Here is a 26986-nt window from a genome sequence, read left to right on the forward strand (position 1 = left end):
TGAGATAGAACTAAGCAGACTCCAGGTGTTATCCTTATAATCCAATAAGTTGTTCTAATCATTTTTTTTTAAACCACCTGCTTCAATCTATTTGCAGTACATTTATTTGTACATGTAACCTGGATTATGTGGAGGGTATCAATCTTCGAAACATGTAAAGATTGCATGATGTTTTTTCATCACATTTCTTGCAAAAAACAAAGATTACATAAAGTCAAGATGTTTTGCCATCACATTTCTTACAAAAAACAAAGAGTAAAGATGTTTTTCCATCACATTTCTTACAAAAAACAAAGAATACAAAATGTCATGATGTTTTTCCCATCACATTTCTTATAAGAACGAAGAGTAACTGACATTTAATAGTTAGAGTACATCTGACATTAATCTGAAGCCGTGAATGTTGTTAATGTGATTCACAGTAATTCATTCTAAAATTTGAATACACCAATTATTATTCTAGGGAGTATTGATTATATGTTAGTCAAAATAAAAAAATTAAGTCAGAATCAGCTGGTTACTTGATGCACAGTTGTTTCTGATCAGAGTAAACAATACCCCGGGTCAATTGTAGGGAACTAAACAATGTCAGGATAAGGTTTTGACCAGAGACGTAACAATCCGGCAAAATATCAATCGTATTGATAGCTGCAAGTCTGGATGATACACATGCTTTATCATCAATATGATATATCGTTAATCTGGAATTATTCTGGGTGTGGCATAAGTGTACAAGTAAATCCTACCCCAAATATTCTAGAATTTTTTACTTTTGTGCACTAACACAGTAAGTAAGTCTTGTGATTTTTATCTCAAAAATAATATTATATGTACTAACACCATAAACTAAACTACAGAAAAGTATGAAATCTGTACTGCGATACATGTCATATCGCATGACATATCATGATGCGTATCATATCGTGAGGTAGCAAGCAATACTCGGGCCTAATTTAGACAGCTTCAAAAGACTTTTAAAATAATATTTCCTGTAAAATCGCAGGGCCGGATCCAGGAATTTTTGAAAGGAGAGAAAGTGTTCTACCATTAGTTTTGGTTTTCAAAAAGGGGGGTCCACCCGCAAATTGCGGGTTTTTAAATACCCTTTAAAGCAAAATTTTCTTTCGAAAGGAGGAGCACGACCCCCTGGAGCTCCCGCTAGATCCGCCACTGAATTGCATTTGTAAACTTTACTTTTACTTACTTATCCTCTTCATCCCCGGTGGGACATAAGGCACCAACAAGCTTCCTCCATTTGTCCCTGTCCTTTGCCAAGTGCTGAGCCTGCCCCCAGGTGTACCCTTCCTCTTGAAGTTCCGCTTGGATGGTTCTCCTCCAGGTGGTTCGAGGTCTTCCTGGCTTTCGTTTCCCTGGTGGTGTCCAGTGCAAGGCAGTTTTTGGAATCTTCTCACTGGGCATTCTCAGAACATGACCTAGCCATCTAAAGCACCGCTGTTTTATCTGTGTTGAGATACTACTACATTTGCTAATATTGAACAAGTTCTTGTTTGTTATCTTGTTAGGCCAGTATATTTGATGTATTTTTCTGAGGCAGCTGTTATGGAATGCCTCTATCCTCTGTATATCGCTCTGTATTATTCTCCAACATTCCGAGCCGTAAAGGGGGACTGATTTCACGTTGCTGTTAAACAACTTAGCTTGGTGTTTATGCTGAAGTTTTGTGACTTCCAGATTGGTTGAAGTCTGTGAAAGGCTGTACGGGCTTTTGATAGTCTTGATTGTATGTCTTTTTTTTTTTTTTTTGCTCCATTGTTATTGCTGATTGCACTGCCAAGATATGTAAAATCTCCTACATTTTCAATTGGATGGTTATTGATGGTAATTGGATCTGTGATTTTCTGGTTTACCACCATCACTTTTGTTTTTGCTATGTTGATGTTTAGTCCGGTCTTTTGGGTATATGAATGTAAACTTTGATCCACCATAAACCCAGAGTTAATAATATGAAGAAAGAAAACTTGAATCAACACAACAGTTACTTAGAAACGTTAGTCTTATGTGGTCCTACATCTCTTGAAAATGTTTTAATTGAATTCCTGTATATTCTAAAATAAAAATCTTGATCTCTTAGTTCGGTCCCTGCCAATCTCTAGGGCCCCTAAATTGAACAAATTTGGAATTGAACACCTGTACTACCTGATGATGCTTGTATATCAAATTATCAATACGACTAATCGAAGCCCTGCTGTTATTGAGACTATTTCCCTGTATATTCCCATGTAAAACTTTAATTCCCTATATTGTGAACCCACACTACTCCCAGAGGCAACAGTTTGAACTTGAATCTACACTACCCGGGAATGCTTGCATATCGTAGTTACTATACAGCCAGCTAGAGGTTCAAGGGCAACACTTTTATTCTGTTATCATGTATACATATTTTTGTTGTTATTTTCATTACAGTCTATTTCACTTATTTATTACTGTGTAAGAGTCCGAGGGATATAAGGAGCATACGGATGATAACCGAGGATCTTGCTTGCATAATTAGTGTATATATATTTATGGTTAATCACAGCCCCGCTGTTCTTGAGAGGAATATTTTTACTAGAACAAAGTATATTCTATGTAAAACTTTACACCCCTATTGTGGCTCCACCTAACCCCAGGAGGACATGATTTGAACAAACATGAATCTACACAGTTAGGAAGTTTTTTTTAACGTTTCAACTTCTTAAGGATATTTTTTAAGCTAGAGATCATTTTATGAAAAACAAATGTCTCCCCAGTTCCCCAAATTGGAATTGCTCCAAATGAAACCTCTACTACATGATATGGAGGAGAAAGCATGAACAGAAACAGAGACATAATGAACTCTGATAAGCCACATAGGAGAAGTGTTCACAAACTATTTTACACCCTCCAACCCTCAGATCCACTATAACTTTAGGGATAACGATTGAATCCTCCTGACCCTAAAATATGCACCTCTGCAAATGGCATTGAAGTATTGCACAAAATTTATATTCTATCGGAAAAGCCATATTTAGTATCAACATCCTCCACATCTCTTAAATCCACAGTAACTTATAGGATCGATTGATTGAATATTATTTAACGTCCCTCTTGGGAATCTTTCACTCATATGGAGACGTCATCATTGCCGGTGAAAGGCTGCAAAATTTAGGCCTATCCTCGGTGCTCCTGTTGCGACACTGGACCTCGCGGTTTTTGCGGTCTCATCCGAAGGACTGTCCCATTTAGTCGCCTCTTAAGACAAGCAATGGGTACGGAGGACCTATTCTAACCCGGATCCCCAAGGGAATAACTTATAGGAAAATAATTTGGATCCTCCTGTCCCAATATGCACATCTGCGAATGGCAATGAAGCATTGTACAGAGTTTCAAATCTATCAAATAAGCCATCTACGAGAAGTGTTCACAAGCTATTTTATATTCTCCATCCCTCTTAGATCCACTATAACTTTTAGGAAAATAATTGGATCCTCCTGTCCCGCCATATGCACACCTACAAATGGCAATGAAACATTGTACGAAGTTTCAAGTCTATCCATAAGTCATATAGGAGGAGAAGCGTTCACAAGATTTTATGACAGACGGACGGACAATCGGACAGAAAGTACAAAAACAATGTCTCTCCCTGGAAAAGCCTAGATATAATTACCCCATTCTATTTTTGCCTTTTCCTGATATCCCTTTGAAATGAGTATGACCCTTCATTTGTACAAACTCGACTCCTCTTTACCCAAGGATGAGAGTTTTCCTACATATCCCCATGTAAAATTTCGATCTCCTATTGAGACCCCACCCCCATTGATTTGAACAAAGTTAAATCTATATGGAGCGCCAAATTAACATAAACTCAAATAATTGAAGATATCTTCAATTATTTGAAGATATCATCAATTCAATTATTGCTCTCTTTAATTGAATTAATGCGCGCATTAAATCAATTATTGTTCTCATCAAATGAATTAATGCGCGCTTCAATTCAATTATTGCTCTCATCAATTGAATTAATGCGAGCATCAATTGAATTAATGAGAGCAATAATAGATTTGATGCGCGCATTAATTCAATTATTGCTCTCTTCGATTCAATTGATGAGAGCATTAATTTCGTAGAAATATTGCTCGCAATAATTGATTTAGAGCTCGGTATAAATAATTTGATGATCTCTTTAATGCAATTGAAGATATCTTTAATAATTTACAATGCTTTTGTATAAGGAATTAATGCGCGCATCAATTCTTTTAAAGAGAGCAACAATTCAATTAGAGAGATCATTAATTCAATTGTGGATATGTTGAATTGAAGATATCTTTAATTATTTAGTTGCTCTCTCTAAAATAATTATTGCTCTCTTCAAATGAATTAAAGATATCATTAATTCAATTGAAGAGAGCAATAACTGAATTAATGCGCGCATTAAATCCATTATTGCTCTCATCAAATGAATTAATGCGCGCATCAATTCAATTATTGCTCTCATCAATTGATTTAATGCGCGCATTATATCAATTATTGCTCTCTTTAATTGAATTGTAGCGCGCATCAATTCAATTGTTGATATCATTAATTCATTTGAAGAGATCATTAATTCAATTAAAGCGCGCATCAATTCAGCAGAAGAATTAATGCTATCATCAATTCATTTAATGTGCGCAATAATTCAGAATTGAAGATATCATTAATTATTTGAAGAGATCTTTAATTCAATTGTTGCGCTCATCAAATGAATTAATGATATCTTCAAATAATTGAAGATATCTTCAATTATTTGAGTTTATGTTAATTTGGCGCTCCATAAATCTACACTACGTTAGGAAGCTTATGTAAATTTAAGCTTTTCTGGCCCAGTGGTTCTTGAGAAGATATTCAAATGACACCACCCTATTTTTACCTTTTCTTGATCTTCCCCTTAGAGGGACCATGACCCTTCATTTGGATAAACTTGAAACCCCGTTACCAAAGGATGATTTATGCCAAATTTGATTGAAATTACAGTGGTTCTTTTAAAAAGATGCCAGAGATTTCTCATTAAGAATTTTCAGAGGTACATGTATACACCCGAGTGAAAAATGTGTTGCGTCATTCTCATGCTGTGTATACACATGTGTGAACATGCTTTACCAGGGGCGGATCCAGGAACTGCGGTTGGGGGCGCAACTTTTTATGAGGCAGGGGGTCTTGGCTCCTGGATTTTATAGATATATATTCCTTTACAAACATATATATTCCTTCGAGAGTAGAAGAAAGTATTGCTTCTTTTATCGTTTACATTTTTTCTGAACAAGAGTCCAAGATTTACCTTACCCCCCTCCCTTAAATCCGCCACTGTTTACTGTATGAAAAATGTGTTACGTCATGTTGTTTGTACGTGTGAGAACATGCTTTACTGTATGAAAAACGTGTTACGTCATTCCCGTGTTCTTTGACCGTGAGACAACATGCGTTAACGCAAGAGTAGACAAAGTTCTATGTACAAACAACACAGACAAGTCAAACTGTACGACCTTGTATTAAGTACATCAGAAACATTCATCATTAATTTTGCATACTTGTGTTATGCCCTTAATAAGTCATGAATAAAATGCCCTGCCATATTAGAATAACAATGAGCGATACATCATGCAAGATGTACATCAAGATAAATATTTCATGTCAGTATCATCAGCATGCACGACCAGCAGTCAGAAATTTTGATTATCTTAACTCTCTTTGTAGTACGATGTACGTCTATCTAATCTTGAAACATCTTTTGTACTTCAATACTAAAAGCTACTAGAACCTTGGTTCACACCGAATGCAAAAACGTTCTGAACATGGCAGATCCTAAATCTTATACAATTTAAAGGGACATGGACAGGACTTGAGCTGGAAATTTTCAAATTTTACTTTTCCACTTTTAATGTTTAGCATGCTTAACTACGGTATTTCTAATGGTTAGCAAAAATTTGAATGTCAATTGTCAAGGTACATGTGAGATACAGAGTTAATAATTCTTTGTTATGTAAACAAGGCCTGCCCTGTTTTTGTTTACATAGATTAAATATACTAGAAAAAGTTTCGTTTAACGCAGATTTTTTCAATTTACAAGATAATTCAAAACAATTAATTTGTTTCTAGTGTTTGGCACATCTCATTTTGTTTTAAACATGCTATTTTCTATTAAGCTATCAATATGTATAGAAACATGGCACAGGTCTTGTTTACATACCAAGGAATTGTGAGTACTGTATCTCACTTGCAATGTAACAATTTATATTAAAATTCTGGTTGACAATTAGAATTACTTTAGTTAAGCATTGTAAACAGTAAAAATGGAAAATAGAATATGAAAATTTTCAGCTCAAACCATGTCCATGCCCCTTTAACAGGATTAATAAAAATATATGAATTATAATACTAAATTTCAAACCAAGTTCAAATGCCTTGAACAATAATCACATGTAATAAAACGTTAAATCCATTCGATATAAATAAGTACAGTAGTAATCATAAAAATGTGCATCTAAAATTAGTTTAAATTCAATATATCTAAGAGAAATTCGAACTAATTAAAACAAGAGGACACTACATGGTTCTTAACATTCATCTAAGTACAATTAAAAAATTAATAATTTATCAACTAATATAAAATAAAAAAACCAGTAAGACTGCATCAAAAATGATATTCAAAGAAGTGTTTTGTGTGTGTCTGTAATCAAAGGAAGTGATTATTGAACTCCTTATACCTTGCCATTACAAAGTTATGGCCCGACAGTCTTTTACAACCTTGGTCAAATGACTTTGTCTAGGCCATGGACAACCAACGTACTATGTATGTGCCTATAGTACAAAGTTGAGACCTAAATAAGTATTTTCCCATTTTACTTGTGACCTTTAACCTGTCTAAATGACCTTGGTTATGGGTCATGACCAATTATCTGGTCAAACCTTTCCCCTGGATTTCAGCAGGTCATTCACAGAGATGTCATTTGTTTTCAGTACGAAATTACATAGTAGATGTTCAGGACTAAAGATTTTCAAAGATCTTTTACAGACATACCTTTAAGAACTGAACCCTGGAGTTTCAAATTCACAGTTGACCCAGAGCATATGCTAGATCTTCAATAGTAATGATTTTTATAGATATAAAACATTTTCTGCACATGATCCAAAGGTCCCATCTTGGAACCTAATTTGACATATGGGGGTCATGAATTTCATTCTTTGGTACAGTCCTCCAAGCTCATTATAAATAATCATTCAGTTTTCATGCTAAGCATTCATGGAGTGAAGATTTAATGTATTTTCACTACAAAAACCTTTGTCCTAGGGGTATGAAACCTGATGAAAGGTCCTTGAATTAAACAGGGCACTAAGCATCTGGTTTACAATTATCTGTTAGATGTTACTGCCACTTACAGAGTAAAAACAGATTTTTAAAGAGTCTACTATTTAAGGAGTTTTGGCCCCATATAAGTAACCCCTAGAGGGCAGGGACTCTGCCATTCTTTTTGTTTCCTTTTCCCTAAAGATACAACATTAGAATTAGTTTTATAAAAAGTTTCTATTGAAAACGTCCAAATGTTTACACTGCACAATTCCCGGTACACACGATGGAAAAAGCATGGACTGCATTATGTCACCTGATTTACTCAGGGGACCTGAAAAACATTCTGGAGAATAATAAAGAATTCACAAGGTCTGCTGAAAACATAAAACCATGCAGTATGTCGATTTTCCTACCTTATATTCTAGAATTATCCTTCTTTGCACATGCACCATCAATGCAAGACAATTATTTACAGACAGGTGGACAGACAATTTATCAGTGCATAATATCTATCTAGTTTTCAACCAGTAAAGCTACTAAACTTTCTAATGAGATGGTAATTAACTGAGATTACTCTAAATAACACACATGTCACATGTGATGAGATCATTTATCACGGTATGTACTGTACATGTATTTATTTATCAAGTGACTCTCATACAAGGAACACACACATTAAAATTGAACATCTTATCTTTTACTGTCACAAGGGGGCCTAAAGACAGACCAATGAGGGGATTTAAAGTCAAACCCACAAAAGACAATAATCCTTAGTATACCTTTACAGGCGACACAATAAAGAAATTGTTATAAACAGAACTGATCCTAAATATTGTACAGTAAAATACAGTTGTAGCGAACCTCCTGGGCCAGTGAGAAAATCTGTTATAATGAAACTTAAGTTTTCCTCTCACAGAGGAATAAATGTCACTTTGCAATAAAGTAAAAAGTAAATTTGTTATAAGTGTGTTCTTTATAAGGGTGTCTTACCGTACATAGTCAAAATAATTATTGTAAAGACGCTACTTTTAATGATCTTTTATCACATCTAGTACATATAAATCTGGACAAGGTCTCCATAAAATCAACTGCTAATGAAAGTGTAGCTATACCTGCCTCAAAAATTTACCCCTACCTGCTTCAGTAAATAAATGAGTACTACAATACTCGTACAATTAACAACAACCATGCTTTAAAATATTAAAAAAGACAACCAATGCTTAATACATGGCTTAAATCTCAACATCTCCAAGAAGAGTTTTCTGTTTATACTCATCACTAGGTATACAAGTTGAAGTTTTGTTCTAATGTGTGTGGACAATTTGAGATCAAGGTTATGCTTCACTAACAAAGTGATTCAGTAATTGACACATAAAAGTGATTCAGTGATTGACACATAATATGCAAAAGCATGTAGAAAAGATTGTACGACAAGCTGCACTGCAAAACATGCTAGCATGGCTGAAATACCGATTTCATGTTTATCTGTTACATCATTTGTCATCAGATATCTTGTCTTACAGGTAATATTACCCTAACCCTGAGCAATATTTTATAACAGCATTTAGTCTTCAAAACTTGACCTCATGTAAACCATGTATTAACATATGAATGCATGTTACACAACAAATAATTAAATTTCACCCTGCAGTAATTAATAATGTTCACAATACCTCGTAATAGATAATCAATCAAAAACCTCATGTAATGAGAGTTATGAGACACCTATACACAATAAATGATCAATAAATACCAGCATAATGATCCATAAATACCAGCATAATGATACATAAATAAACAGCATAATGATATATAAATAAACAGCATAGAATATTTTTGTAGCACAGAATTACACAGATGACTCGTGAGAATGCTGACGATTCTTCCTGCGGGGGGCTGACACTGGAAATAGATTGGATGGACTGACTAGTGAGGGGGAGGGGATTTCTGAGGGTGAGACAGGGTCAGGGCTCATGGGAGAAGTGGCCTCAGTTGCTTTTGACCTTGACCTTTTAAATGAGAACTTCCTCGGTGACACAGGAGCACTTTTAGGACTAGTAATTTGACTAGGAGTATGACCATTGGTGTTTACACTCAGATTTTTAATTCTCGCGAACAGTTTCCTTGGACGTGATGACTTCTTTGAGGTGGGAGACACTGGCCCTGTGCTCGACGGGCATTCATCAGACTCGGAAACCGAGTCCAACTCGTGCACAGTCTCAATTAGTGGGATGTTCTCCATTTCTTCTTCATCCCTTTTCATAATGCCTATCTCAAATGCCACAATGGAAGCGTGGTCCAGTTTCCCGGGGGCTTTGGACATTTGATTCACTATGTCAGAGTCTCTTTTCTCCTTTTCTTTTTGAGTAAGTCTTCGCCTGACATACAGCTGTGGGTTTTCCAGTATTTTCCGCTTGGAATCTGTGAGAGAGAGCACATGCTGAACTATGGCCCCACATAATTCCTGGGCAGAGCACTGTTCTTCTGTGGCGAGTTCAAACTCGTACAGCACCCTCTCCATCTGTTTCATAGCATACAAATGCCTCTCACTTGGTTCCATTTCAGGTTTCCCAGAATCCTCAGAGTTTGGGGAAAGTTCATTGCTATTTGCATCATTCATTTTTCTTGGTACAGCAGCTTTTGTTACCACTGGGTCAAAGTTATCTGATATCCCATCTGTAGTTAAAAAGACAATGTCTCCGGGCTCACAGAACGACAGGGAACAAGTTAGATTCTGTAGCTCTGGGTTAGAACCACTCACGGGGCCGATGGCACCACCTGCATCACGAATGTCCCGTTCTGAAGTAATGTCATGGGATCCGATTGTCAGCTCCCTAATACCATAGCGATGACTAAATATGTAGCAATAACTGTCTCCTACATTCACACAGCAGACAGCAAACTGGTGAGAATTTTTCACAGGACATATCATACAGGCACACATCGTGGTGAGGCCACCATTTCTGTCCAGAATGACTGAGTGTGCAGCATCAAAAGCCTGTCTTAGTAGGACAAGAGCCTCCTGTAAAATACAACAAATAATCACACACTGAAAACAACATAAATATGCACAGAAATTAGGGGAAAGCAATCCCCTTTGATAGATTTGAGATTGTTTTGTTAGATTCAAGTAATATTAGCTCTAAATCTGAAAATTTTATTTTTTATTGTAAAATGTGCTATTAGTATTATGATGGTTTTGTATGTGACTTTAACTATAGTCATTGATAAAAATAAAACTAATCAAAATAAAGATTTTTATCAAAATAAAGATTTCAGTTCTATTGAATATATACTCAGTAGCATTATAAAGAAATCAATTTTTATACAGGAAGACATTGATGTAATTTTGCTTCATTCAGAGCCTCGGGATAGGTTGTCTCGAACAAATATTAATAACAAAGGTTATTAAACCTTATTTTTTTTCTGTCATTGAAATTGTAAATCACAATTTTGTAACAAAACTTTTCAACACCAAAATGACAGCAAATACTGTTTTAAGTATTAAACACAGATGTTTGTGACAATCAAAGCATTATAATCAGCATTGATAGCTTCATATCTTAAACCAGCATTGATAACCTCATTACTTAACCCAGCATTGATAACCTCATTACTTAACCCAGCATTGATAACTTCATATCTTAAACCAACATAATTGATAACTTCATTACTTAGCCCAGCATTGATAACTTCATTACTTAGCCCAGCATTGATAACTTCATTACTTAACCCAACATTGATAACTTCATATCTTAAACCAGCATAATTGATAACTTCATTACTTAGCCCAGCATTGATAACTTCATTACTTAGCCCAGCATTGATAACTTCATATCTTAAACCAGCATTGATAACTTCATATAATTGTCCAATCAAGATGAACTTAGTCAATTGATAGCTTCATATCTTAACCCAGCATTGATAACTTCATATCTTAAACCAGCATTGATAACTTCATTACTTAACCCAGCATTGACACCCTCATTACTTAAACCAGCATTGATAACCTCATTACTTAACCAAGCATTGATAACCTCATTACTTAACCCAGCATTGATAACTTCATATCTTAAATTAACATAATTGATAACTTCATTACTTAGCCCAGCATTGATAACTTCATTACTTAGCCCAGCATTGATAACTTCATTACTTAACGCAACATTGATAACTTCATATCTTAAACCAGCATAATTGATAACTTCATTACTTAGCCCAGCATTGATAACTTCATTACTTAGCCCAGCATTGATAACTTCATATCTTAAACCAGCATTGATAACTTCATATAATTGTCCAATCAAGATGAACTTAGTCAATTGATAGCTTCATATCTTAACCCAGCATTGATAACTTCATATCTTAAACCAGCATTGATAACTTCATTACTTAACCCAGCATTGACACCCTCATTACTTAAACCAGCATTGATAACCTCATTACTTAACCAAGCATTGATAACCTCATTACTTAACCCAACATTGATAACTTCATATCTTAAACCAGCATAATTGATAACTTCATTACTTAGCCCAGCATTGATAACTTCATATCTTAAACCAGCATTGATAACTTCATATAATTGTCCAATCAAGATGAACTTAGTCAATTGTAGTTCCATATATTTAAATGAATATTTCTTTCTTGCACGAATTTCCTCTTCTTCTTTTCTCTTAATTTTTGTACCCCTGATTAGGAAATTTTGTGTAATTTGTAGAAATAACCAAGTGTATACAAAGGAACTATTTGATGTTGGTAGCTGAGGCTACTTCCTGAGGTGCACTCTGGCTGTTTACACACATGTGAAAAACACATGGATTTGAGGGTAGTTTTTGTTTGCAGGAAATTTTTGTTGCAAAATTGTGATTTACTATTTCAATGACAGAAAAAAATAAGGTTTAATAACCTTTGTTATTAATATTTGTGTGAGAAAACATATCCTGAGGCTCTGAATGAAGCAAAATTACATCAATGTCTTCCCACACAAAAATTGAATTTCTATATAATGCTATATATTAAATAGAACCGAAATCTTTAGTTTGATAAAATCTCAAAGTTATTTTTTATTTTATCAATGACTATGGCGAAACTTAAATACAAAACTATCATAATAGCACATTTTTACAACAAAATAAAATTTTCAGATTTACAGCTAATATTACTTTAAATTCAATATCTAGTATCTATTTAATGTTGACCTCCAATTTTGTCAATTTCGATCACCAATGCAAGCTCCAAAAGCAACAATTTTCTGACTTTATAATCAAAAGCATCGCATCCCATCAGCATCCCCCTCTAATATAATTGTTATCAATAGAACATTACCATTCCCAATGCAAAATACTATAAACTTTTCTAAATTCTGAGGCTAAAAAATACGCAACTTCCGAGATATTAGCTCTTCCGTGATAGAGGTATGTTCAGTGTTCTGTTGAACGCTTGGGTGGGTACAAGATGTATACATATACTATAGACTAGCTATGTAAATACGGATAACAGTAATGAAAGTGTAAATTTTGTTGATATCAGCCGTTGGTATCCAGTAAACTGACCATATCAAGAATAATATTTGATTGAATAAGGTCATTAAATTAAAAATGAAATTATTTTATATTTCCTCTTCTGCACGAGTGATATTTTAATCAAAGAAAATGGTGATTATTGATTTTTGTTTGAGCTATTTTATTATCAAATACTAATAAACTTACTAATATTGTGTGTCCCTGCAATTTGGGTGGTTGCATGATGTCTGATAATCGGCCTTTAGGCAATATATGAAGGCAGCGATAAGCATTTGTACCCACCGCGTATGGGCGATAGTATGTTTTGCGTCTCACTGTGCGTAAGAGTTCCACAATGGGAAAGAACTATTGGGCAACCTGGAAATTGCGTATTGCCCAGTACCAAACTGCTAAATTTTCATAATTTACTTCCCTTTGCACGAAATGTTGCATAAGTTAGCTTATTTCTTCACTCCCTCTTAAAGGGACACGGACACGGTTTGAGATGAAAATTTTCAAATTTTATTTTTCCATTTTGCTTCAATAAGGTATTGCTAATGATCAGCAAAAATTTAAATGGCAGTTGTGTCGAGGTACATGACAGATGCAGAGCTCACAATTCTTTGATATGTAAACAAGGCTCGTGCCATGTGTTTGTTTACATGGGTTTAATTTACTAGAAAAAGTTTCGTTTAAAGCAGATTTTTTAAATTACAAGTTAATTCTGAACACAATTAAACAGTTTCTAATGTTTGACACATCTTATTTTGTTTTAAACATGATATTTTCTATTGAGCAATCTATACATGTACATGTATGTAAACAAAAACATGGCACGAGCCTTGTTTACATAATTAAGAATTATGAGTGCCGTATCTCACTTATAACTCAACAGCTGATATTCAAATTTTGGTTAACAATTAGAAATACTTTAGTTAAGCATTGTAAATCATAAAAATGGAAAAATAAAATTTGATGAAATTTTCCAGCTCAAATTGTGTCCATGCCCCTAAGGTCCTACAATGACATTTGTTGCAGAATTGTAAACAATGAATACTTATTAATTCTTTAACTAATTATGTTTTAATTTTAAAACAAATGTCATTTGTTGACATAAAAGAAAATTCCCATTATGTTCTATTTTGACATTAATTTTCCCCAATTAATAAGTATCAGTACCATTCCCATATGGTCAGGGGAAAACGCTGCTTGTAAACACTCCTCTAAGTTGCATTAGCCAATCAAAACACAGAATACATACATGTATGCATTATAGTTAAGATTCATATTCTAGCAGTCAGGGGCATAATGCAAATATGTTATTTGAAAAATAACGTATTACATTCTGGGATTCCAGGATGTAAAAGATGTAATGTGAAGACTCCAATAGTTAATGGCAGCATGTAGCAGACGAAGCTTAGTTGTATTTTACTCACAGGGGTTAAGCCTGTTTTGGGCCCCGAACTCTGTGATACCATAAATATAGAAAGGGGTCTAACTCTGACACAGATAAAAAACTAACCACTCTCTTCAAATGCCTAAAAAATCTTAAACTAGGTAAGCTATGCATAATTTGTCGTTTTCCTTGCATAGATTATCTGTGTCAGAGTTAGACCCCTTTCTATATTTATGGTATCACAGAGTTCGGGCCCAAAACGGGCTTAGCTCCTGTGATTTTACTTGTTAGTATGAGGTGTTATTTACATCTCAGGAACAATTTTCCCCACTTTTCCGAAAACTTTGAATACTTTTCCTGAATTAAACAAGGTTTCAAATAAAAGAAATGTGTGTTTATGTCTTGGTGCACCAGCGAAATTCTGTGGTGCACATGCGGTGTGAAGTGAGAGGGATTAACATAAAATAACGTAAACAAGTTAACTAAAAATAACCTGTTTGAGCTATTAATGAAGGAAAGAGTATTGCACAGTATTTGATGAAGGACAGGAGCAAAGAGAGGTAACTCACTGTGACAAAAACGAACTTGCTTGTTTTATTTTTGCATTATGCCCCTGACTAAGCAGAAGATCTGATTTTGAAAACTTGTCACACCTGAGTATTCTGTGGTTGGTTTCTCTCCTGAAACAGTTTCCTGTTAATATACTTCATGGCCCCGTACAGTGCACACCGGGCTGCCAGTCGAGACTTCTCCCCCCAGTTTACACCGTCTGCCATCAGTAACACACAGTTATTCTTCCGTGCACACAGTGCAAAAGCATCAGCAATGGGATCACCTGTAGAAAATTCAATTTTGTTTGTAACAGAAAATTTGATAGGCAACAAAACAATTTTTGCCATTAATATCATTCCTTAAAAAATTTGGAAGTCTTTCGAAATCACTGACACATTTTAGCAAAGCCAGAAAGGCAGTCTTACATGTGGTGAATGAAATTAGAGACAAAACGTCTAACACAATTCCAAATTCCATAGACCTCCATTAGGCCACTACAAACATTGAAAAAATTCTGCAAAAACGTTCTCGCAAGACTATAAATTTGAGAAAATTCCCAACTCAATTCTTAGGAATTATTCAACTAAGAATATTCTCAAATTGATTTATGACGGCTGATTTGAGAATTTTTTTTAGACAGGGCCCGAATGATTTACTATAAACTTTACAACAACGTAACAAATACCCTTAATTTTTATTGTACTCATTATTTGTATTTAATTTCTTTCTTAAATTTAATTTCTCACTTAACAATAATTTTGAATATGTATAAATCATTTTAATACAACGCTGTTTATTCTTTGATGATTTTTCTACAGTGTAATTTGTATAAATACTAGAGGAAAGTAATAATTAAACTATAGAATGTCAAAAAATACGTAACTGTTTTAAAGACTGCATGAATTTTCTCTATAGACAAATCGGTCTTACAATATACATCTCACTATAAACCAGACAAATTCTTACAGATTTTGTCTGTTGGACTATTGTTAATTTTGTACATTATTCTAGGTCAGTTTTGCAGAGACTGACCAATCACAATATTACTGGGAGTCCATTATACAAGAGCCTGACGCAATGTGTGATGAAAAAGCGAAAGTGAGTGAAACTATGTTTTTTCTTATAAACAACAAAATTTTGACTTCACAAATGAAACAAAATACAAGTAAACAATGGTGTCGTTTCATGTTCATGAATCAAGATCTACAAAACTTTTTTACTGTCATTTAATCATACAATGTGTACCTGACAAACTGCCATTGACTTTCTCCCTGCCATTTAATATCTACAATGTATACCTGACATTCTGCCATTGACTGGGTGTTGTTCATACAGAGAAATACAGATTCCATAAGCTTTCTGGTCCTTGATGTTCCAGTTCTTCACGCCTGCTGCCTCAATGAATGTATTGGATGGTATCATGCTGCTGTCTACAATTATTAATTTCTAGTTAGATAAACTTTCATCAATCTATGATTGACCTGTACTTCATTTCTACTAAACTTTCCAGGCAGATCTAATCGTCATGGCATTTTGGTATCTCATCTACATCTAACAACATTTATACAATACAGTAGAACTACAAATTATACGTAGATAAATATTTCATCATCTGGTTTCATTTCTACAGTCCTTTTGTTATAACCACAATCCATCAAAGTACAAGTTACTTTCCATCTAATTTATCAAACCTTCATTACTGGCAAAGCCTAATGGTATACACTCTCTAGAGACTGATAATTATAGAAGCTAGTTTTCAACCCGGCCCTTGAGCTTAATGACCACTTTCTGAATTATGCAGCATTCTCAATTTTCTCTGTGGAAAACCTAACCTCACCCCCATATTTTGTACAGAGATATGAACAAAACATGAAATACAAATTATGAAATACAGAATATTCATCCCAGCTTTTTGCATGTGGGCTAATGTTAGACAACAAAGAATAGTTGCCATAAATACTTGCAAAACTAAAATGCTTGACAGTACGAGATGTGACTTACTGGAGTCTCTAAAAACAAATCCCAGCCCGTCCTCGGGGCCTGTATAGCTAGCAAACACCTCATCACTAAACTGATCCAAGCCCAGCAATGGAACGCTTTCTGGAGTTTTTCCATACCAAGTCTCACTTCCAAAGTCTGTCATGCTATAAATGATTCATTACAATATGTGAATGATATATTACAAAATAGTAACATTTAGGACTGTAATGTAGACTCTGAATGTGCTATACCATGCCTAATATAAAGAAGATCTATAAAATACAATTATACAGTATCATAATAACAGTCAATATCAATAACTACTATATATCACTATAACAAGTGTAAGTACTGTATATCACTGTAACAAGTGTAACTACTGTATATCACAATAACAAGTGTAAGTACTGTATATCACTATAACAAGTGTAAGTACTGTATATCACTGTAACAAGTGTAAGTACTGTATATCAGTATAACAAGTGTAAGTACTGTATATCACTATAACAAGTGTAAGTACTGTATATCACTGTAACAAGTGTAAGTACTGTATATCACTATAACAAGTGTAAGTACTGTATATCACTGTAACAAGTGTAAGTACTGTATATCAGTATAACAAGTGTAAGTACTGTATATCAGTATAACAAGTGTAAGTATTGTATATCACTGTAACAAGTGTAAGTACTGTATATCACTATAACAAGTGTAAGTACTGTATATCAGTATAACAAGTGTAAGTACTGTATATCACTATAACAAGTGTAAGTACTGTATATCAGTATAACAAGTGTAACTATTGTATATCACTGTAACAAGTATAAGTACTGTAGATCACTGTAACAAGTGTAAGTACTGTATATCACTATTACAAGTGTAAGTACTGTAGATCACTGTAACAAGTGTAAGTACTGTATATCACTGTAACAAGTGTAAGTACTGTATATCGGTATAACAAGTGTAAGTACTGTATATCAGTATAACAAGTGTAAGTACTGTATATCACTGTAACAATTGTAAGTACTGTATATCACTGTAACAAGTGTAAGTACTGTATATCAGTAAAACAAGTGTAAGTACTGTATATCACTGTAACAAGTGTAAGTACTGTATATCACTGTAACAAGTGTAAGTACTGTATATCACTGTAACAAGTGTAAGTACTGTAGATCACTGTAACAAGTGTAAGTACTGTATATCAGTATAACAAGTGTAAGTACTGTATATCACTGTAACAAGTGTAAGTACTGTATATCACTATAACAAGTGTAAGTACTGTATATCACTGTAACAAGTGTAAGTAATGTATATTAGTATAACAAGTGTAAGTACTGTATATCAGTATAACAAGTGTAAGTACTGTATATCACTGTAACAATTGTAAGTACTGTATATCACTGTAACAAGTGTAAGTACTGTAGATCACTGTAACAAGTGTAAGTACTGTATATCAGTATAACAAGTGTAAGTACTGTATATCACTGTAACAAGTGTAAGTACTGTATATCAGTATAACAAGTGTAAGTACTGTATATCACTGTAACAAGTGTAAGTACTGTATATCAGTATAACAAGTGTAAGTACTGTATATCAGTATAACAAGTGTACAGTGTAAGTATTGTATATCACTGTAACAAGTGTAAGTACTGTATATCACTATAACAAGTGTAAGTACTGTATATCACTGTAACAAGTGTAAGTACTGTATATCACTGTAACAAGTGTAAGTACTGTATATCACTGTAACAAGTGTAAGTACTGTATATCAGTATAACAAGTGTACAGTGTAAGTATTGTATATCACTGTAACAAGTGTAAGTACTGTATATCACTGTAACAAGTGTAAGTACTGTATATCACTGTAACAAGTGTAAGTACTGTATATCAGTATAACAAGTGTACAGTGTAAGTACTGTATATCACTGTAACAAGTGTAAGTACTGTATATTAGTATAACAAGTGTAAGTACTGTATATCAGTATAACAAGTGTAAGTACTGTATATCACTGTAACAAGTGTAAGTACTGTAGATCACTGTAACAAGTGTAAGTACTGTATATCAGTATAACAAGTGTAAGTACTGTATATCACTGTAACAAGTGTAAGTACTGTATATCAGTATAACAAGTGTAAGTACTGTATATCACTGTAACAAGTGTAAGTACTGTATATCAGTATAACAAGTGTAAGTACTGTATATCACTGTAACAAGTGTAAGTACTGTATATCACTATACCAAGTGTAAGTACTGTATATCACTGTAACAATTGTAAGTACTGTATATCACTGTAACAAGTGTAAGTACTGTATATTAGTATAACAAATGTAAGTACTGTATATCACTGTAACAAGTGTAAGTATTGTATATCACTGTAACAAGTGTAAGTACTGTATATCACTGTAACAAGTGTAAGTACTGTATATCACTATAACAAGTGTAAGTACTGTATATCACTGTAACAAGTGTAAGTACTGTCTATCAGTATAACAAGTGTAAGTACTGTATATCACTGTAACAAGTGTAAGTACTGTATATCAGTATAACAAGTGTACAGTGTAAGTATTGTATATCACTGTAACAAGTGTAAGTACTGTATATCACTGTAACAAGTGTAAGTACTGTATATCAGTATAACAAGTGTAAGTACTGTATATCACTATAACAAGTGTAAGTACTGTATATCACTGTAACAATTGTAAGTACTGTATATCACTGTAACAAGTGTAAGTACTGTATATTAGTATAACAAATGTAAGTACTGTATATCACTGTAACAAGTGTAAGTACTGTATATCAGTATCATAAGTGTAAGTGATTAGATAAAGTGCAGTTCAGATCTGTTAGTCACTCTTAGTGTCAGAGGTGGCAAAATATGTTATCTTGAGAACTCAGTCAACAAAAGTGTTCATAACCTTAAACTTGCAACACATTAAAAGATAAAAAAACAATTTCATGTCACAATGAAGGCAGACGTCTATTTCAATTTACCTGCAATGTAGACATGAATTACACCTAGAGAGGTCCTTCCACTAAACTTATCAACATTCTAAGACTTGATCATGACCGGTGTGTATACTTACAGATTTCTTGTAGATATGACATCAAAGGACCAACATTTTTTGTGGTGAAGTTCCCATAAACATTGATAAACATAGATCTATAATTTGTGCAACGATATTCCCAGTATATGTCTAGAATTACATGTATGTGGGCAAAAATACAACCTTATCTCCCCTGCTTTAACTTTTTTATTTACTAATAAAGAACAACCAAACTTAAAAGTTTTTCATTGTTAAACTAGCTACCATCTTAGTATATGTATTTTTGACAACTGGTCGGCAGATTGAGGGTTTCCTAGACCTGAATTTGTCACTAGCAACACAGGAGAAAATATGTCATTATAACAAGACAGATCTATACTGATGTTACAAACAAAATATGTACATGTAATGACAGCAGAAGTAACTAAATTAAGGTAAAATATATTGTACATTGATTACCATAAAACAATGAGAGTGATGTGGAGAAAAAGCAATAAAAATAAAAGTATTATAAAAATGTATACAACACCAGCATGTATATCAAAATACCTTAATTATGAATATAATCTACTGTTTTAATAACAAAATAACTGCTTTCTCCTTGAATATTACATTGATAAATCATGCAAACAAAACATCGAATGACATAATTTATTGATCACATGAAATTTCAACAAAATATTTCTTTAGACTTACATTTATTACATGAATTCCCAATATGGTATCAATTTTCAACATCCAGTAGAATATAATCTTTACACATATTAACTCTAGTGATGAAAAATCGGAAAAATTTCATAATCGATAATCGGTAGAACTGTATCGATCAATGATCAATATAATCCGTATTTACATGTAGTTAATAAATGCTTATTATTTTGGGGGTTATTTCTATTTAGCATACACACTACCTGGTGTCACTGAATTCCCACTTTTCAATGTGGAGTCCACTCCGACTCTCCCCCACACGTCTCGATATAAATGAGGGATTAACAGTCAGATGAATCTCGGATTAGATATTAATTAGTGTACAAGTGACAATCGATTATGAAAAATAGAATCGATAATCGGAATCGAAGAGCCAAAAACGATCGACAATCATCACTAATTAACTCAATGTTGTAATTTGGTTGATCTATTGCATGTTGTACAACATAAAATCTCCTGTACAACAAAAAAATCTCCTGTACAAATGGGCGATCTCCTACAAAATCATTTTATCTATATATCAAATTTCTTGAAAAACAAGTGACAATTCCTGTCACCCTTCACAAAACATGATAGTAGAGGGCTAAATTTTATTTGCAATTTGATGTAGAATAAATTGAGACTAATTTTTCATCCAAAAGTTCTACCTCATTGGTAAATTTTCACTACTGACTTTCACATTAAAAACAAATTCAAGCGTCAAACGAGCCAATAGAGTGTATTGTTTGCTATGAAATCATCATTATGATCATGGGATATTAAATTGCCCCGAGCTGTCGGCAGAGCATCACATTCTTATTTTTTTTAATTCAGGCCCAATTTAATTTGCACAGATCAACTCAACAAAGACATAACTAAATCTAGAACCGCACAACTGGATGTCTATCATGGGATTTTACTTTCTAAACTTTCAGTTGTGCAGTAGCTTGATTAGTGTCTGTATACAATATGAACATAAACTTCAATGATAGAACTCATTTCCGTAGGTAATCTTAATCATGTTAATTAAAAGTCATAATACAATAAAAAAAAAATAATATGAACTGAAAAGATCTTGAACAAAGCACATAAATCATTAAAACACATAGTGAGTGACATATAACACACTTCCATGTACACATAAACAGAATTTTTTTTTTAATCTATTCATTCTAATGACCCGTGACTGTAATTGATATCCTACTTCTAACCTAGTAGCGAAACATTGTATTATAAATACATGAACAGTAATACTTACCTAAAGCACCACCTAAAGATAAATCAAGGAACTACCTAAAGTTAAATCAGTCGTAGAAAAGCCAGAATTGGTAGCTTCGACGTACCCATACAGACATACAGACCTACAGACAGACATACAGATCAGAAAGAGACTTACGTTTTGCTTCTGTATCAAAATTTCACTTCTTTCATCGTCTTGGACGAGATCATTCGGTACGAGGTATCCCGTTTATTGAACTCGGAACTATTCTACTACTAATGCATGTGAAGTGATTCATTCAGCTTTGATAAAGTATTGAATTATCCCCCAGTTTATGTTAATAAGCTGTGTCCAGGATCAATGTTTTGGAGAATTCCTAAAATAGCTTTTAATCAAGATCAGGATAACGCTTGAAGGGGTGATCCAAACGTTTTCATAGTGAGTCAGTCAAAAATGTTGAAAAATTATCATTTTCGGATAAAATGAGAACAATGAAATGGATGATATATCTTAGGTCCTAATTTAGAATGATATTTTAAATGTTTCTTTTTAACTAATTACAGTTTATTTTGGGTTGGGGTTTTTTCTAGGCCTAGATCTATATCAAAAATGTACGATGCCTACTGAAACTTTTGAATATTATTTTTATCAGAGACACAAATCTCTTCAAAAATCATCAAACCTACGTGAAGTAGAAGACTCTTAATAACAAAAATTAATGGTTTTGTTATGGGAGTTGCATCGTGGTATCTAAATTGATTTATTTAGACTTTACTTCATTTAAAAGCAAGACGAGGTGGCCGAGTGGTTAAGGCGATGGACTGCTAATCCATTGGGGTCTCCCCGCGTGGGTTCGAATCCCATCCTCGTCGGACATTATTTTTTCATATTTTACACCAAATAATTAAAAATAACCGAAGAAAATGCGTCTTTTTCCACAAATTGTGATACTATATTTATCAGATAAACTGTGTTTAACATTCGTTAATTATAGTTTTTGATCGTAAACTATAGCTAACTGCCATTTTTACTCATAAACTATATTAAACAAAACTGTCTTTATCATTTTTTGTGAATTCGGCGCATTAAATGACTATAAACTATATCTTACAAACCGTAAACTATCATTTACATTCGTTAATAATAGTTTAGACTTGTAAACCGTAGTTTACAATCGTGAAACCGTATTTATCAGATAAACTATGTTTTGCAATCGCTAATGATTGTTTTCATTGTTAATTATAGTTTACGCTTGTGAAACATAGATTATCTGTTAAATATAGATTAACGTCGATAACTATAGTTTACGGTCCGTAAACTATAGTTTACAGTCGATAAACCTAGTTTATCAACTGTGAAACTATGTTTAGCTCATTTTTGTGAATTTGGCGTGCCATATATACTCGATAAACGGTACAAACATTCCATATTCTGCCCCATCGTCGCTAGCCACGGTTACTTATTCGCTATAGTAACTACCCATACCTCAAAGACGTAGTGTAAACGGAGACAATATGCGTGGCTTGCGACGATGTTATTGCCTCAAAAGTTTGACAGGAGTACCTTCAATGACATATATGATACATCAGCTCAACAAGATCTCAGACCAAAGGAGGCCAGACCATAACAATGGTTTTATTTGATTAAAGGGGAGTCTCCTCGCATTGCCAAGGAGCCTTAATTTCTACTTTAAAAATCCTACCAATTTATAAGATGTAAACTTGATGTCTTCAAACTGCCAAGCTCAGGACACCGTGCAGAACGGTCTAACACAGTCGGACGTGAATTAAATCGTTATAACGAACATAGAATATACGAAATCTGACTGTATCCAAACACTTCCTAACATTGCTTACTCATGTCCTAACATTGCTAACCCATGTCCTAACAATTCCTAATATTGCTTACTCATGTCCTAACACTTCCAAACATTGCTAACCCATGTCCTAACAATTCCTAATATTGCTTACTCATGTCCTAACACTTCCTAACATTGCTTACTCATGTCCTAACATTGCTAACCCATGTCCTAACAATTCCTAATATTGCTTACTCATGTCCTAACACTTCCTAATATTGCTTACTCATGTCCTAACATTGCTAATTCATTTCCTAACATTACTTACTCATGTCCTAACATTGCTAACATTGCTTACTTGTGTCCTAACATTGCTAACCCATGTCCTAACACTTCCTAACATTGCTAACTCATGTCCTAACAATTTTTAACATTGCTATAACCCATGTCCCAATAATTCCTAACATTGTTACAACCCATGTCCTAACAGTTCCCAACATTGCTTACTCATGTCCTAACAATATTCCTTACATTGCTATGTACAGATGTTTTGCACACTCGATGCCGGTGAGCGGTAAATGAAGTACGGCCGAAAGCCGAAAGTCCTACCAATTTCTAAGATCTTCAAACTGCCAAGCTCAGGACACCGTGCAGAACGGTCTAACACAGTCGGACGTGAATTAAATCGTTATAACGAACATAGAATATACGAAATCTGACTGTATCCAAACACTTCCTAACATTGCTTACTCATGTCCTAACACTTCCTAACATTGCTATGTACAGATGATGCCGGTGAGCGGTAAATGAAGTACGGCCGAAAGCCGAAAGTCCCGGATAGCGATTTATTTAAGTTACCTTAGAGATCTAGAACTCAGTCTGATGCTATTGTCTATGATGCTAAAACGCGGACTAATTTCGGTAGATCGCAAGATCGGTGACCGTGTTCAGGTTTCGGAATTTATAAAACGTGCTAGATTTCAAGCTCCGGTCAGCTCAGTATCCGTTACGCTATAACTCCAATATCATTATTCGTAGGGGGAAGTAGTCCCGGAGAATTGACACTGTACGGTGTTTAACTAGATTTACTGCGTTTTGGTAGATGAAAACTTTGGTTCAGTACCTTCTTTATGGAATTCCCAGAAAAATTTATAGGTCATAAACATATACATGCAGTTATCACAAAAAGTTTTATGCCATTCTATCTACTATTAAGAAAGAAATCATGCAAAAAAATGTTATCTGGGACTTTCGGCTGTGCATGCCCTCGATGCCGGCATAGGGGAAAAACGACGTAATCATGGACGCAGTCTTTTATGGAGCGCCAAATTAACATAAACTCAAATAATTGAAGATATCTTCAATTATTTTGAAGATATCATCAATTCATTTGATGCGCGCAACAATTGAATTAAAGATCTCTTCAAATAATTAATGATATCTTCAATTCTGAATTATTGCGCGCATTAATTGAATTGATGAGAGCATTAATTCTTCAACTGAATTGATGCGCGCTTCAATTCAATTAATGATCTCTTCAAATGAATTAATGATCTCTTCAAATGAATTGATGCGCGCTACAATTCAATTGAAGAGAGCAATAATTGATATAATGCGCGCATTAAATCAATTGATGAGAGCAATAATTGAATTGATGCGCGCATTAATTCATTTGATGAGAGCAATAATTGATTTAATGCGCGCATTAATTCAATTATTGCTCTCTTCAATTGAATTAATGATATCTTTAATTCATTTGAAGAGAGCAATAATTCTTTTAGAGAGAGCAACTATATAATTAAAGATATCTTCAATTCAACATATCCACAATTGAATTAATGATATCTTTAATTGAATTGTTGCTCTCTTTAAAAGAATTGATGCGCGCATTAATTCCTTATACAAAAGCATTGTAAATGATTTAAAGATATCTTCAATTGAATTAAAGAGATCATCAAATTATTTAAACCGAGCTCTAAATTAATTATTGCGAGCAATATTTCTACTAAATTGATGCTCTCATCAAATGAATTGAAGAGAGCAATAATTGAATTAATGCGCGCATCAAATCTATTATTGCTCTCATTAATTGAATTAATGCGCGCATCAATTGAATTGAAGAGAGCAATAATTGAATTCATGCGCGCATTAAATCAATTATTGCTCTCATTAATTCAATTGATGAGAGCAATAATTGAATTGAAGCGCGCATTCATTCATTTGATGAGAGCAATAATTGATTTAATGCGCGCATTAATTCAATTAAAGAGAGCAACAATTGAATTGATGATATCTTCAAATAATTAAAGATATCTTCAATTATTTGAGTTTATGTTAATTTGGCGCTCCATAGTCTTTTGACTAATAAACGATATATTGCTTTCTTTTTCAAGCTTTTTAATTACTTATCCCTTATATTTTGACACAATTTGTTTACACAATGGGTACAGACGACCTAAGGTTTACTTTAGCATATTCTTTATGGAAAGTTTCTTTCTAGAATTTCTTTAAGAAACTATTTATTTGCACAAAGTTGTTTTTCATACTCATGTTTGACGATCCCATTTCATAATAAAATAATAATTTTTTACCCTTTAATTGTATAATTCTGAATCGTACAAAAATGTTACATTTCGGCGACACCCCACTACCCACTCTACTGGACCCATCGCAGTGTGGTGTTTCTATTACGGGGTGTGTGTGTGGGGGGGGGGGGGTCAACAATGGTAATTTTATCATAAAAATGAATTACAACAGCAATGATGCACATCGTAGTATCCCTTTTCAGAGGGGGGAGGGGGGGGGGAGGGGGAATTAAATAAATATAAATGAAACATGCTAATACGCAACTCTTAGTGGTAACTTTAATGTGTATTTTTATGATTGTTATAATTTTATCAACTAAAATTACATGCTTAAACAAACTATGTCTCACAGTGAAAGAAGTTATTGGCATTGACAAAGGACGCGGATGTAAGATTGTTTTCCCCTTATGTCAGTTTGACCCAGCATGACGTTTGAGCACACGTGCAAGACATGATGCTGATGGTCCACAGGACATGGTTGAATTCGATTAAGCGACCCGAGTTACAACTTACACGTGTAATTAACTAGAGTTGTAAATAAAACGTCAGATTATCGACACTGGTGTTGAACTCGTGCTACTCGAGTATACTCCCCATTTTAACAGGAGTGACAAGTATTCCAATATGGCGGCGTGTTAGGAAGTTTTTCGTAGTGTGAAGATTAGTTTTGTTTATATTTCGTACTAGAAATGTAACGCATCGATAAAAACACGATACGAAATATAATTCTGACACATGAAATTGAACTTGATACTAAAAGGAAACTTTAAATCACATTTGCGAATGCACAGACTGTCGGAATGCTGAATTTACCAGATAATAATAAAACTATATACGATTTTTTTTTTTTTTTCGTAATTGAAATTTACTAATTTTACAAAATGCAATTCTAAATGAGTATACGACAATTAGAAGATATA

At 33.8% G+C, this 26986-nt stretch overlaps 1 protein-coding gene and 1 non-coding gene across 2 annotated transcripts; one reads left to right on the forward strand and one right to left on the reverse strand.

Moving 5' to 3' along the window:
• Positions 1-5487: 5487 nt before the first annotated feature.
• LOC125647562 (uncharacterized) lies at positions 5488-22095 on the reverse strand. Its single transcript, XM_048874279.2, has 5 exons — positions 21861-22095; positions 16757-16899; positions 16054-16185; positions 14857-15038; positions 5488-10325 (listed from the first exon to the last, which is right to left on the reverse strand). The coding sequence occupies exons 2-5, from the start codon at positions 16896-16898 to the stop codon at positions 9153-9155; spliced, it is 1629 nt and encodes a 542-aa protein (XP_048730236.2). The 5' UTR covers position 16899; positions 21861-22095; the 3' UTR covers positions 5488-9152.
• A 378-nt stretch (positions 22096-22473) lies between these two features.
• Positions 22474-22555, forward strand: Trnas-gcu (transfer RNA serine (anticodon GCU)). The gene has a single exon. It is a non-coding gene; the product is annotated as a tRNA-Ser (tRNA).
• The last annotated feature ends 4431 nt before the right edge of the window (positions 22556-26986 follow it).

The sequence above is a fragment of the Ostrea edulis genome, chromosome 6, assembly GCF_947568905.1.
Source record: "Ostrea edulis chromosome 6, xbOstEdul1.1, whole genome shotgun sequence".
NCBI lineage: Eukaryota > Metazoa > Mollusca > Bivalvia > Ostreida > Ostreidae > Ostrea > Ostrea edulis.